General features: G+C 36.1%; 1 protein-coding gene across 2 annotated transcripts in view; it reads left to right on the top strand.

Annotated features, from left to right (window-relative positions):
- Positions 1-9,736, top strand: part of LOC115215501 — a 78,721-nt gene extending 68,985 nt beyond the window's left edge. Inside the window, exons 25-28 of one of the 2 annotated variants that reach the window (XM_036505887.1) lie at positions 210-511; positions 1,981-2,411; positions 3,809-3,911; positions 5,204-9,736. In XM_036505887.1, coding sequence (XP_036361780.1) covers positions 210-511; positions 1,981-2,411; positions 3,809-3,911; positions 5,204-5,257 — 890 coding nt within the window. In that variant the 3' untranslated portion in view covers positions 5,258-9,736. The remainder of the gene's footprint in view (positions 1-209; positions 512-1,980; positions 2,412-3,808; positions 3,912-5,203) is intronic. The other variant, XM_036505886.1, reaches the window with a different exon arrangement.
- Positions 9,737-13,607: the final 3,871 nt, after the last annotated feature.

The raw sequence follows: 13,607 nt of genomic DNA, 5'->3' as shown, positions 1-13,607 counted from the left end.
AATCCATAAGGATGTCTTAATTTGAAATTAGAATGTAGGCAGACGGATGTTATAACAAGTGTTATGGGTTATTTTATGTTATATTGTAACAATGTTATATGTTATATAGAAATCATGATTCATTTTCTTTATTTAAGATTGATCTTATATGTAACTTTGTTGATTTTTATTTAGTGATATTCTCTTAACACAACAAATATTTACATTGCAGATGTCTTCAAGCACCAATGGTTCTTCTGTTGCAGTACTGACGTCTGAAGCTCAGAATATGAAATCTCATGAAAATAATAAAGTTGAGAGTTCACCAAATACAGCAAAGTCTGTGTGTGTGGATAAACCTGTAGTGCTTTCAAACTTTCATGAAGCAGTTCCTAAAATCTCAAATCCAACAAGCAATGATATTCTAGCTAAAGCCTGGGAACAAGCCTGCAGGAGTCCAACCGATAGTGTTGAACCAGATGATAGTTTACAAGATTTACTTCATATTCCTGTCAATCAAAACCAACCAAAGGTCAGACATTACATTCCATTATATGATGGAACTTTTACTGAACTTTTTCATTGATTGATTTTCATTAGTAACTTGTTAGGATAATTAAAATTGTTTAATACATGCAATTTTATTGTTTGATGTCTCACTAATTACTTTAATAAGTTGTGTCTATGATTTATTATGTATTTTAGCTGTTTCTGCCTATACACATATATGAACATGCTTCCAATATATTCCAGTAAACTGAATTTGTTTATATATACAAAATTTCCATTGCTTTAACATCTGTTTGCATGTCATATGGAATTCTTTGAAGTAGAATTTCTTCAGCAGTCTGATGCCTTTCCTCTTGCCAGTGTCTCTGTTGTTACCAAGCAAAGTAATATTTCCTCCAAGGCTGGATGTGTTTATACGAGGGGCTGAAAACAAGAGACACTGTTTGTATGTTGGTGACACAAATTTGTAACTAGCATGTAATATCAAGGCAAAAGGGCACAAATCTCTGTCTACCCTCCACTTCCCATACACACAGTGGTTTTCTTTCAGTTTCCATCTAGCAAATCCACTCAAGGTTTGGTCAACCTGGAGTTGTAGTAGAAGATTCTTGCCCCAAGGTACCATGCAGTTGGATTTATATATATATATAAGTGGAGGCGCAATGGCCCAGTGGTTAGGGTAGCGGACTCGCGGTCGTAGGATCGCGGTTTCGATTCCCAGACCAGGCGTTGTATGTGTTTATTGAGCGAAAACACCTAAAAGCTCCACGAGGCTCCGGCAGGGGGTGATGATCCCTGCTGTACTCTTTCACCACTCTTTCTCTCACTCTTTCTTCTGTTGGCCTGCTCGCTTAGCCGGCAGGGTGGCATCATTCGAAGACTAAAACAATGCGAACGTATTGTGACCAGCGATGTGTAGCAACATCTGATGGTCTGGTTGGTCACGTGGTCACACACACACACACATATATATATATATATATATATACACATATATATATATATATATATATATATATATATAGTTCTATATATCACCTTGGGCAAATGTCTTCTATAGCCCTGGGCTGACCAGTGCTTTGTGAGTGGATTTTGCTGTTGGAAATTAAAAGAGGCCTATTGTTTTAAGTGTGTGTGTGTATCTTTGTTTACATTCATACATCTCAGAGTATTGTGAGCTGAAGCAGTGTTGTCATTTCTTCTGTCAACAAATTGGCTTGTTATAAAACAATACTTAAATAATAATTGTCGAACCTATACTAGCATGGAAATATGGACATAAAACAAATGCAGACAACTCAACAACATTTCTTTGAATTTTATCATTTTCAAGAACAAAATTCTTAAAAGACTATTTCACAAATTTCAACTAACTGATGAATTGGAGCAGGGATTTAACACAACCTCTCTCTCTCTTTCTCTCTTTTTTTTTTTTTGCTTGAGAAATTACTCTTAAGAATTGGTACTTTAATTCCATTATTTTTGTTTCAGACTGTTGTATCTGAAGTTGGTCCTCGTATGTCAACAGATTTTCTTCTTCCTTCCCAACCAAATCTTTCAGCAATACCAGCTGTGATTACTTCAACATCTGTCACCCATCAGTTACCTGTCACTAATCTGACGGTCGTTCCTTTGTCCACAATCACTGTTCCACCTCAACTCAACCAAATAACACTGCCAACATTCAGTCATCTCATACCTAATTTCAATCACCACAATGGAACACTACTCTCTAAGAGCAAGCCATGGCAGTTGTCTAAAGTGGAGAGGCGTGGTGCTATTGACAATTTGCTCAATTCGGCTGTTCTTAGTAAAAAACACTTGCAAGTAATAACACCAAACTCAAATGACTATGCTAACCAACAAGCCATCTCGAACCAATTATTTTCAGAAGGAACCAATAATTCTAACAGATGGACAAAGTGAGTACTCTTCACTGCTTTTATAAGATGTAGGTGTGGTTAAGTTTACTTCCTAAACTCTTGCTGTTTGATTCAGTCCCACTTTGTGGCATATTCTACCATAGCCCTGGTCTAACCAAAGCATTGTGAGTGGATTTGGTAGATGAAAACTGAAAGAAGCATCTGCACTCATGCATTGTATTTCATTTAATATTTCTCTTTCTATTCCCACATTATAAATACTACTAGTGGGACCTGTGGAAATTCCACAGAACGAAAAAGATTAAGAGAAGCTATTTAAGAAAGAAAGGATGATCTGCATTTTTATTTTCATAAGTTATTTCACTTCTAGTCACAATAATATATTGTGACTAAGTACTTTATATTTCTCTATTTCTTTTCAATAAACTTTTTAACCATATAATTTCCCTTTTCATGTCTTTAATATTTCTCATTTCTCTTTACCTCTTACTTCCACTAAATACAAGTGACAGCCTAATGCATCAACTGGCTATCTGCTCTCTCATTCACTCTCACATTTCCTCTTCTCTCTTGCTCCACTTTCTCATCCTCTCTAACAAACTAAAATGTAAAGTGTGAATGAACAGGTAGGATATTATTGATTTAGTTCAATAAAATAAAAATTCTTTTCACTATCAACACACCACCATCACCATCACTAAAGTTTTTAGTAACAAAGCTCAGTTTGTTTCATTTCAGTCCAGCTGTTTGTATGTATCTACATTTTCTTGCTGTCAATGATCTCTATTCTAACAATACAAATACTATCTATCTCTGTCTCTTAATGTAACTGCTTTCCTGTCTGTCTGTCTCTATCTCTCTTTCTTTGACCTCACCACCAGAACATCACCCTCTGCTAAATATTGTATCCTAAACATATCTCTTTCTCTTTACCTTTCCTGCCCCACCCTACAGCACATCATTAACACTTCTCTCTCTTCACCTCTCCCTTCAATTAACAACGTAACACATTTCGCCTTATTATACATCTTTCTCTACTTCTTCACTTCTTTCTTCTATGCTCATATTCCTCCCTCTCTCTCACTTTTACTCCACCTCCACAACTAAAGTATAATGGGTGAACAAACCAGTGGATTATCATATAGATTGCAATAACAAATTTTCTTATTAAAAATCATAATTGCTCCTCACAGGCAAAGTAAATCAGAAAGGTAATATGTTGGGCTTAGCATGTTTAATGAAAAAAGAAGACAGAACCCTGCTACCACCAGGGCAACAGAAATAGCTATACCATTTGGTGGACAAAGTATGAAAGTATGGAGGAAGAATTAGAGGTGGAATGACCAGCAGGCTGAGACAGTCTGAACTTCTGTGTATAGAACCTTGTGATGTACAAAGTTGTAAAAAAAACTATTGTTTTATTTTCTTCCCTTCAGATGGATGGACAAGATGATTCTTGATAGTGTAAGGAAAGATGGAGTTAATGCTCAAGTATTTGAAAAACTTTCTTGTAAGATAAATGGCCGAACGCCAAAACAAGTGAGTGTTTTTGTATATTTAAATTTTGGTTGGGTTAGTCCTGATCCAGCAAACTTTTTAATCAAAATAACTAGTTCAAGTTGTAGCCATTCTACCTTTTATTCAGAACATGGTGTACCTAGAACTGCATTAACTAATATATCATTGTCCTTTTGAGATAATAGAATGTGATTTGATGAAGATTTAGCTGCTTTTTCTACCAGCTCAAGTAACCATGTAGAGGTGCCCTCATTGGCTTACATGCTGGTGGTGGTAACTTCTCTGGGGTTAACAGAATAACTATCAGTAAATTGGAGTAAATTTAATCAACTATGCCCTTCTCTTAAATTTCAGGCCTTGTCTTTACATCTGAAATAATAATAATTATTATCATTATAATTGTCATTGTATTGGTTTCAGGCAGAGAGTTGGCAAAATTGTTGAAGTGTTGAACAAAATGCATTGCTTAATTTCTTCCAACACTTTACATCCTGAATTAAAATCCTGCTGAGGTTGACTTTGCCTTTCATTCCTCTGGAATTGATGGTATCAAATTACTTCCTCCTCTCTAAATTGCTTACCTTACACCTAAATTAGAGCCAACCATGAAATAGATCATTAGAGCAGCAAATTAGTAGAAATGCTAAAGCAAGGGTGGGGAAACTTTTTAGTGCGGTGGGCAAAAATTTCCAATGTAAAAGGTTGGTGGGCAGACCAGAAGTTCTAACTCTTATATCTGTGTAAATCTTGTATATATCTGTGTGTAATTCTATATAAATAAAGATGAGTTTAACACATTAAATTATTGCATAACATTTTCATTAACGCTGCCACTGAATTTAGGACATTTATATTACTTATGCGGTATTCTGTATTTTTCAGCTAGAGTGTAGTTGGGTCTCAAGGGGATGGTACAAACCTAGCAATGTGTGTTCTGTAGTGAAAACAATGGCAATTACTGGATGATTTCTGTTTGAGTGTAACTGTTTTAAGTTGTAGTGGAAAAGCAACCTATGTCGCAAATAGGCATATGAATATTGTATAAATTTTATAACTGAAACGTTTATATATTTTGTACATACCAGTATATCAGCCTGCAGGCAGGGGCTTCCCACCCCTGTGCTAGAGCATCACACAAAAATGTCTAGCATTATATTTTCAACTCTTCACATTCTGGTTTCAAATCCTGCTGAAGTTATCTTTTCATCAATTGGGGTCAGTTTAATCCAGTAATTTGCCCCCACCTCCCAAATTGTAGCTTTATGCCATTGATGGAGATGTTTATTAAATTTTTTTCTTTGTTTTTGTTGTAGATTAAAGACAGATACTCAGAGTTGCTGCAGCTTCTTGAACAAATGAAACAGTAGAGAACAGACTTACTGAACACAATGTTCCTTCTTCCATCAACTGTTGATGTTGGAATAACAGAAGTGACAAACTAACAATCAGTATCACCTACATACATACTGTCATCTCTGTAGGGGTGTGTTTATACATTACCAGCAGAGTGTATAGAAAAATGTGTGATAATGGATATTGTTAATATTATGCAATATTGTAAACAGTGGGGTTTTGGCAGAATCAATAGAATGGCAGACATAAAGATACTTTACAGTATTTGTTCTGGCTCTTTATGGTTTCAGTTCAAATTCCACCAAGGTTGACTTTGCCTTCCATCTTTCCAGGGTTGGTAAAATAAAGTACCAGTTAAGTCCTGGGTTTGATCTACTTGGCTACCCCTATCTACTCACATGTTTGAGGCCTTGCACCTATGTAAGAAATGACTGGAGTGTGTATTGTGTGTATGTGTGTGTGTAATGTATATGAGCATGGCTGCATGGATATGGAATTTGGTTTGTAAGGACATGGTTTCAAGTTCTATCTCACTGCATGGCATCTTGGCCAAATGTCTTCTGTAGCCTCGGGTTAATCAGTGGCTCATGAGTAGATATGGTAAATGGAAACTGTATGGAAACCCATTATATGTGTTTCTGTGACTGTTTGCATTCCTTGCTTTCGGCTGAAATCATTTGAGTAAACTGTTGATGTTCCCTGCTAACAAATTGTTCTATTACTCCACATTCTTGGAAATGTAGGATAAAAACATCTCTTATTTGAAAAACAGGCCAGGGTTAGCAACAAGAAGAGCATCTGATTGTAAAAGCCTCTTTACTAAGTTTTCATCCAACCTATTCTAACATGGGAAAATAGACTTAAAATGAACAAACAACTGAATACATGTATATGTGTCTCTCTATTTTGGTTGATAGCCATGGAGCCAAGTGTTCAGTTCCACACTGCCAATTACTTACATAATGTGCTAATTGCCATTTTTATAATTATTCTGCTGAAAATTACATGTAAACATGGTCAGCTCCAAACTGTGTGAAAGTAGTGGGATGGAATTGATAGCCTAAGGTCACCACAAATAGAAATATTAACCTGACTTGACACATCTACCACAAAAATGTATCAGGGTTTTATTTTAACAAAAGAAAGAAACTCATATACAAACCTACTGTGTATATATTGAGACGTTATTTGTTACTTATATATGTGCTATTGCAACTGCTAAATTCAGTAGCTTCTTATTGTTGCAAATAATGGTTGCTCAATCTACTGTAGTTCATTAAATCAATGCTAAATGTCTCTCATCCACCTGCAAGTTTGTAGATGAACTACTGGCTTTGTTCACCAGGAACAGCAATCGGTTTGGTTAATATTCTACAAATACTGGTTCACCTTCCACTCATTAACTGGTTAATTTGTTTATTCATTGTCAGATTCACTGCTCACTTTGTTTAACAAGATGATTTACATGTTCATTCTACACAACAGCTGGTTAATTTGTACATCTTGTATAGTGATCAGTTAACTTGTTTATCTTGTACAGCAATTCTGGTTAGGTTTGTACAGTGTTAACTAGTTGACGTTTTATGATAACTGGTTAACTGGTACATCTTGTATGACAGGTTATCTCATTAATCTTGTATAGCATCTGATGAACAACCCACTCTGTACAGAACACAGCCCTTTATTTCCCCTTACACCTCCTCAACTCAAGAGATTAATCAGAAAACACCATTTGTTTATAAGCAGATTAATTCATCCATTTTTTTTTTATGTAAGGAGACAAATTGAAGCATGAACCAACAGTTAACTATGTATATAAATACATATATATAAATGCAAATGGGTTGACTACCAGAGTGAGAGGTTTTCATTTTAACACTGTTGGTTGTCATGTATTCACAGATGTTGGTCAAGGAGGGAGCAGAAGAGAAGACCCTGCCTCCATAATGCATTCACCTGTTTGTAATGTAGACCCTACACACCAGGTATGACTGACACCAAAAAACTAACGATGAGTAATTTCTATAATACCACTTGGATTATTTATTTAGTTTTAGTAGATGCCATTTTGACATTAGTGAGTCTCTTATCTATTTACAGCCAGTTAAAAAACATTAATAAATCACCAAGAAAGAAAACAGCTTAACATCATCTTTATTTTTTTTTAAATCTCTTGTATATTGAATCTAATTTATACTTTTTATCACCTCGTTTTGACAGTTTTTTTTTTTTTTAAAGAATCTTTTAATCTAATTCAAATGTTGACATTTGCGACCTGTTAATGTGTCCAAAAACATAGATAAATTAGGTTCTCCCCTTTTAACACTTCAACAAACTGTCATCTCCATAAACACACAAATCATTAACACTACATTCCCTGATATTTCTGTTCGATAAATAATTGTTGGCCTCATGTTTTATTAAAGTCATTTCAATTTTTTTCCAGACTTATAAAAAATATTATGAAGAAAGAGGAAACAAGTCCTCTCCTTGTCTTAAGTACCACCTCCTCAATTTTGTTGTAAAGTTTATTTATCATAGTTGTGAATTGAACGTTCAAGGCCTAAGCATGAATTTCCATGTTAGTTTTTGCAGTGAGTCCTAGTGGTAAAACTCATCTACTTTCTTCTCTGTCTCTCTCTCACTTGTGTGTGTGTTTATTGTCTCCTTGTCTTGACACTGTGCACTAATTGTAAATAACACCACTGTCAGGTAGTGCTGATTGTGTATAGTCTTGTGAGAAAATATGTCCAGACAAGGAGAAAATATTGCCTTAGTTGAAAACAGATGAGAGTTGGTGGGCATTGTAGAAAATCGCCTCAATAAACATTGACCCATGCAAGTGTGGAAAAGGATACATTAAAACAATAATGTATATTTACATGAGGGTCCACACACCAGTGTGCACCTGTGTAACAGGCATACACCCAGACTGTGCAGATATGAATTTATAATTTATTTTTCATATTTTCTCTCTGTGGAAGAACCTAGTGGTTAAGTTGTTGAACTCCAAATCTTCAGGATCAGGCAACATGTTGTTTCTTGAGTAAGGCAGATGATTTAATGTTGATCCAGTCTATTGAGCTCAAAATGAGTACCAGCTTGTTGGAGGCAGCCTGTTTCCCTCTTACATAGTCACCTAAATGAATTTGTGAAAGTGTGATATAAGATACCAAATCATATTCATAAGTGACTGCTTAGCTATTCTGCTATTAGTGGCAGCCCCATGAATCATACTTAATGATTACTCTTCCTCGAGTATAACCTGTATCCTAGTTTTTAAAAGAGCGTTTAGAAATTAAAAAAAAAATGTAAAACCAATTATGATAAGAAAAACAATAACATAGACAAAAATTTAAATACTTTTATTATAACAGTGACAGATTGTGTTTTGTTTCTGGAGTCTGGCTGATATACTTGAGGAAATAGAACTATTAGTTATGAGACATGTAATTACAATTTGATATCTGCTAGATTTGTAACTGCTTATGTCTTTAAAGTCAGGTCAGAACCTGGTATTTGTGATGGGACAAAAAAAATATTGAAAGTTAACCAGCTGTATAGCATTCAAGCAACTAAGTTTAATAAAGCATGAAATTTAAGAATTAAATTTAAAGAACTAAGGAAAAGGTAACTTAAAGAGTACAAAAAGGATTGTGTATGTAGCTATAAATGCAAAGCATTTTAGTAAAAGTGAAATCTGTTAGCCGACTACTTAACATCTAGAATAACACTTATATATATAATCTATATTAAAACTGGTGAAGTTAAATCAGAGAATGTATTCTACTATGACTGAGGTGAGTTTTTCTTTTAGTTTCTGAAATTATGTGATACCTTTTCTCTCTCTGATCTGTACGAAGGAAAGATGACACAACCACTTAGGAATCATTGCAATGAGGAACATAACTAAAATGGAATAACTAGTTTTCAAAATATGTCATAGATTTTTGGACTAAAACAATATAGGGCAAAGTTTGAATTGTAGCTCTAGTGAAGTCACCACCATTTATTCCATGTGTTTGAATGTTTATAATTTTGGCTTTGCATGAAATTTTAGTCAACAATAGCTAATATAATTAATATATTTGCTCACTCTGGTTTCATTGTTAAGCTGTAAAAAGTTTACTAAGAAACCATTAAACACTTAACTGCCATCAAACCTACCAAACAATCAATCAATCAATCATTTTTTTTACACATTGATTCTTGAAATTAAAATATTTTTTTAGAAAATCAGTAAACAAACAAAAAATTAAGTGAATCCTTTATAAAAAAACTTTGTGCAATCGTTCTCTCAACTACAGTTTATCACCAAGGGATTTTGTAAATAACAGTGTTGCCTCCTTTTCTGGATGAAAGACAACAAAAATTAAAACAAAAAAAAAAGTCCCCAATATCTCTGTCTGAAGTTTTATTTTTGCCAGGAATATTGGGTTGGCTGTAATTGAGTTCACATTATGTAAAATATTAAAAGCTGTTGTATCTTTTCATCATTTGTTGTTATTTTTTATTATAATTAAATATCTTGTATACCTTTAATGCTCTTGATACTAACCCACCCAAAATTGCCCTCATTTTATGATATACACCTCTTGTTTTAAAGGGGTTTAAATTAAAACCTTCCATCAAAATTTCATGTTGATTTATACCTCAAAAACCAGCTTAATAATGACAGTCATTTTACTAAATTCTTCATTATTTGCAAATGCAATAGAAACAAAGACATTGTATTTCAAGAGATATGTGGTAAGAAAGGGTTAATAAAGTCCACAATGTTGCAGATAGTGGAGCCAGGTCTCAAACCCAAGAAAAAACTTCCTCCTGCCAGTCCCAAAGAGTCTTAAAAGAGATGGTCAGTGCTACCATTCTAAGACAGTTCTTTAATCATTGCCTGAACCTTTCATTGTCAACAGACAAGCTCATCTTGGTGATTTCAATGTCAAAGAGACTGAAGGAAAGACATCCTGTAGGAAAACAAGGTACCAGAAATTGCAATACAAACCTGCGCAGACCATGAGGTGTTCATTACCAACACAGTTGGTTTAAAACTACATGGATGCATCCATGCTCAAAGTATTGGCATGCGCTCGACTACATCATCATGAGAAGCAGATGATTGTTGACTCCAAATTTCTCTTCAGTGTGAATCACCTGTCCACTTAAAGTGTCAATCAAGAAGAAAGTTTCATACATCAAAACTTAAAGACCAAATAGAAAAATTCAAAGGATACATCAAAGACCAGCTGGCAAACAGTTATCTGAAATGATGAGTGGATAACAACTTGAAACATCATCCAAGAAGCTGCAGAGAACACCACTGGCTTCACAAAAAGAAAGAGCCAGGATTGGTTCAACAAAAACAATGAAAATATCTCAAAATTCATCACTGTTAAAAGATGTGCTAATCTGCCCCTTGAACAAGGGATAGATGAGCATCTAATTTCTCAAACGGAAAAGAGGTAACACAAGATCTCAAATGGGTCTGTCAAAACCAGAACCAGAGAGATTGAAACCAACTAGTGGATAGAAAAGGTTATTTCGCTCCAAAGATATGCAGATGCAAAAGACATTAAAAATTTCTAAGCCTGTATCAAAGAACTATATAACCCAACCTGTGCTACAAAGACTATGAATCTTGTTAATAGCATGCAGAAGTCAGAACAACATGGCATTACATCATGGAGAACATCAGAGGAAATGAGGAGGACAAATGACTATGACAAAAAACCTCCACCAACCATAAGATGTGACCTGTAAACGAGGAAGCACAAATGAATAAAGAAATGAAAATGAGGAGGAATCAACTCGCAAAGCTTTGGTTGGCCTGGGGCTATAGTAGAAGACACTTGCCCAAGGTGTGAAACTGGGACTGAACTCTTAATTATATAAATTATATTAATAAAAAGAAGCGGATTCAGTTTTAAAAGAACAACACAATAGGGAGACCAATTTCTATTATGGCCTATTGATGATCAGCCTTTTATAAGCTCAGCACATTAGTCTGTAATGATTGGTCATCTTACCTATCATGTGAGTTTTGAACATTGGTTGAATACATTCTCAAACAACCAATCTGTATGTGCTTTGGAGTCTACCCAAATCTATGGTTCTGATCCTAAATACGGATGCATAAAAGGCAATGGATGCACCTTATTCCATCCTAAACTGTGCCAAACTTCTGTCTCACAAAGGATGTGCCTGAACCCAGAATGCAACCACCACCATCTGAAGGGCACAAAACGATCACAGAATAAATATAAACAGGAACAGAGGAAATCTAGGACAACAACAAGAACAAAATACAACCACGTTTCCCCTCCTACAATCAAACAACGTAGACAGAACCATGAAAAAGCACCAAATAACGCCAACATGAAATATGTATCCTCTGACCAAGTGGCAAACCAAACAAGTAACTCTTTTTTACTGACATACCTAGAAAATATGAAGGCCGACCTAAGCCAGGAGATCCAGCGAGCTATCACCAACCATCTATGCAAATCACAAGGACCACTCACCTATTACCAACTTCCCTTACCTCGACATTCCTGTTAAATGTACGTGGCATCAACCCATCAATTATTGCCCAAAAATGGAAGATCCCATATATAGAGAGTTGGCTTGCCGAAATGGCACATTGCTTCCCTTTCTTTATCCTACCGAGACTCACACCTGAACAACACCCATATGGACGCAGAGGTGAAAATAAAAGATTTCACCATTGTTCGTGCGGATCGCACAGACCGAAATAAGGGAGGGACAGCCATCTTTATCCATGACTCCTTTTCACTTGATGCCAAGGACATATTTTCCAATGGCTACTGTGAATCGGTATCACTATACAACAAAGCCAAGGACATAACCATTGTTGGTCTTTACAGGCCTCCCCAGGCACCTCTAAAGAAGAGTGTCTTAGCAAAGTCAAGTCCTTTCTTCGGAAGTACCACTCCGGAAACATACTAGTGATGGGTGATTTTAACCTCCCTCATGTGAACTGGCCCACAAATACTCTGAAGTTAGGCAAGTGCTCTACATCAGATAGAGCAGCAGCAGAACTGCTCTTTAATCTGATGGATGAGTATTTCCTGACTCAGCTAGTGCTTGAACCAACGAGACAGAATAAAACGATCTTGGATTTGGTTTGACCAATCACTCTAGCTACGTTCACAGTATTTCAGTCGAAAAAACTCTCCTCTCAGACCACAACATGGTACTCTGCAATCTTAATTCCCGACATATAAAAACCAAACCAGCCAATCCCACTCCATGGCACCCATTTGACAACATAAACTTCCACAAAGCGGACTGGGGAACAATCAGAAAGGATCTGTCTTCCATCGACTGGTCTTTTACTCTCAATTCCTCTCATATTGAGACCGCGTGGCAGCACTCTGAAAACATTGTCACCTATACATGCTCTAAACACGCTCCCAAGAAATCTGCTAACACAAACAGAAACCGGCTCCCTAAAAGAAAAAAACACTCATCAGGCGCATCAAAAGACTCAACAAAAAATCAACCAATTAAAATATTCCCACACACAACATCCACATTCAACACAATGAAAAGACTAGAGCTGGAAAAACTTCATCTGCAGACCAATATGAAAACCTCCATTGAAAATCAAAGAGCTGTGGAGGAACAATGGGTAATCAAAAACATCAAACAGAACCCAAAAGTGTTCTATTCTTATGCAAATAAGCATAGAACCACTGTCTCACCCACTGGGCCATTGATTGATGATAACGGCATTCCCCAACACGATGCTAAAGAAATGGCAGAAATACTGCAGAAACAATACTGCTCTGTCTTTAGTGTTCCCACTGATATTGACGTAAGGGAAACGAACGAAGTTGACTCCCAACACAAAATCTCAGACATAACCTTCACTGCCACCGACATCGTAACAGCAATAAATGAGGTCAAACATTACTCTGCTGTAGGCCCTGATAGATTTCCCGCTAGTCTCCTGAAGGAATGTAGATACCAACTTGCAGTCCCTCTGACCAACCTCTGGAGAAATTCGTTAGACGCAGGTTATATACCAAAACAGTTTCTATCCCAGTCGGTCATCCCGGTTTCAACAGGGAAATAGATCCCTCGCAGTCAACTATCGCCCAATCTCACTCACCTCCCACATCATTAAGTGTTTGAAAGAGTGTTAAGATCAAGGATAGCTGACTTCCTGGAGACCCACAAACTCCTAAATGCAAATCAGCATGGCTTTCGCTGTGGCAGGGACTGTCTAACACAGCTCTTACACCACATTGAAGATGTACTCAAAGCCTTGGGAACAGGTTCGAACTCTGACGTCATATATCTTGACTTCAGTAAAGCGTTCGAAAGGGTAGACCATAACAT

Source organism: Octopus sinensis, linkage group LG9 (assembly GCF_006345805.1).
Source record: "Octopus sinensis linkage group LG9, ASM634580v1, whole genome shotgun sequence".
Lineage (NCBI taxonomy): Eukaryota > Metazoa > Mollusca > Cephalopoda > Octopoda > Octopodidae > Octopus > Octopus sinensis.
Note: the sequence above shows the minus strand (reverse complement) of the source record. Positions and strands in the feature narration are given on the sequence as shown.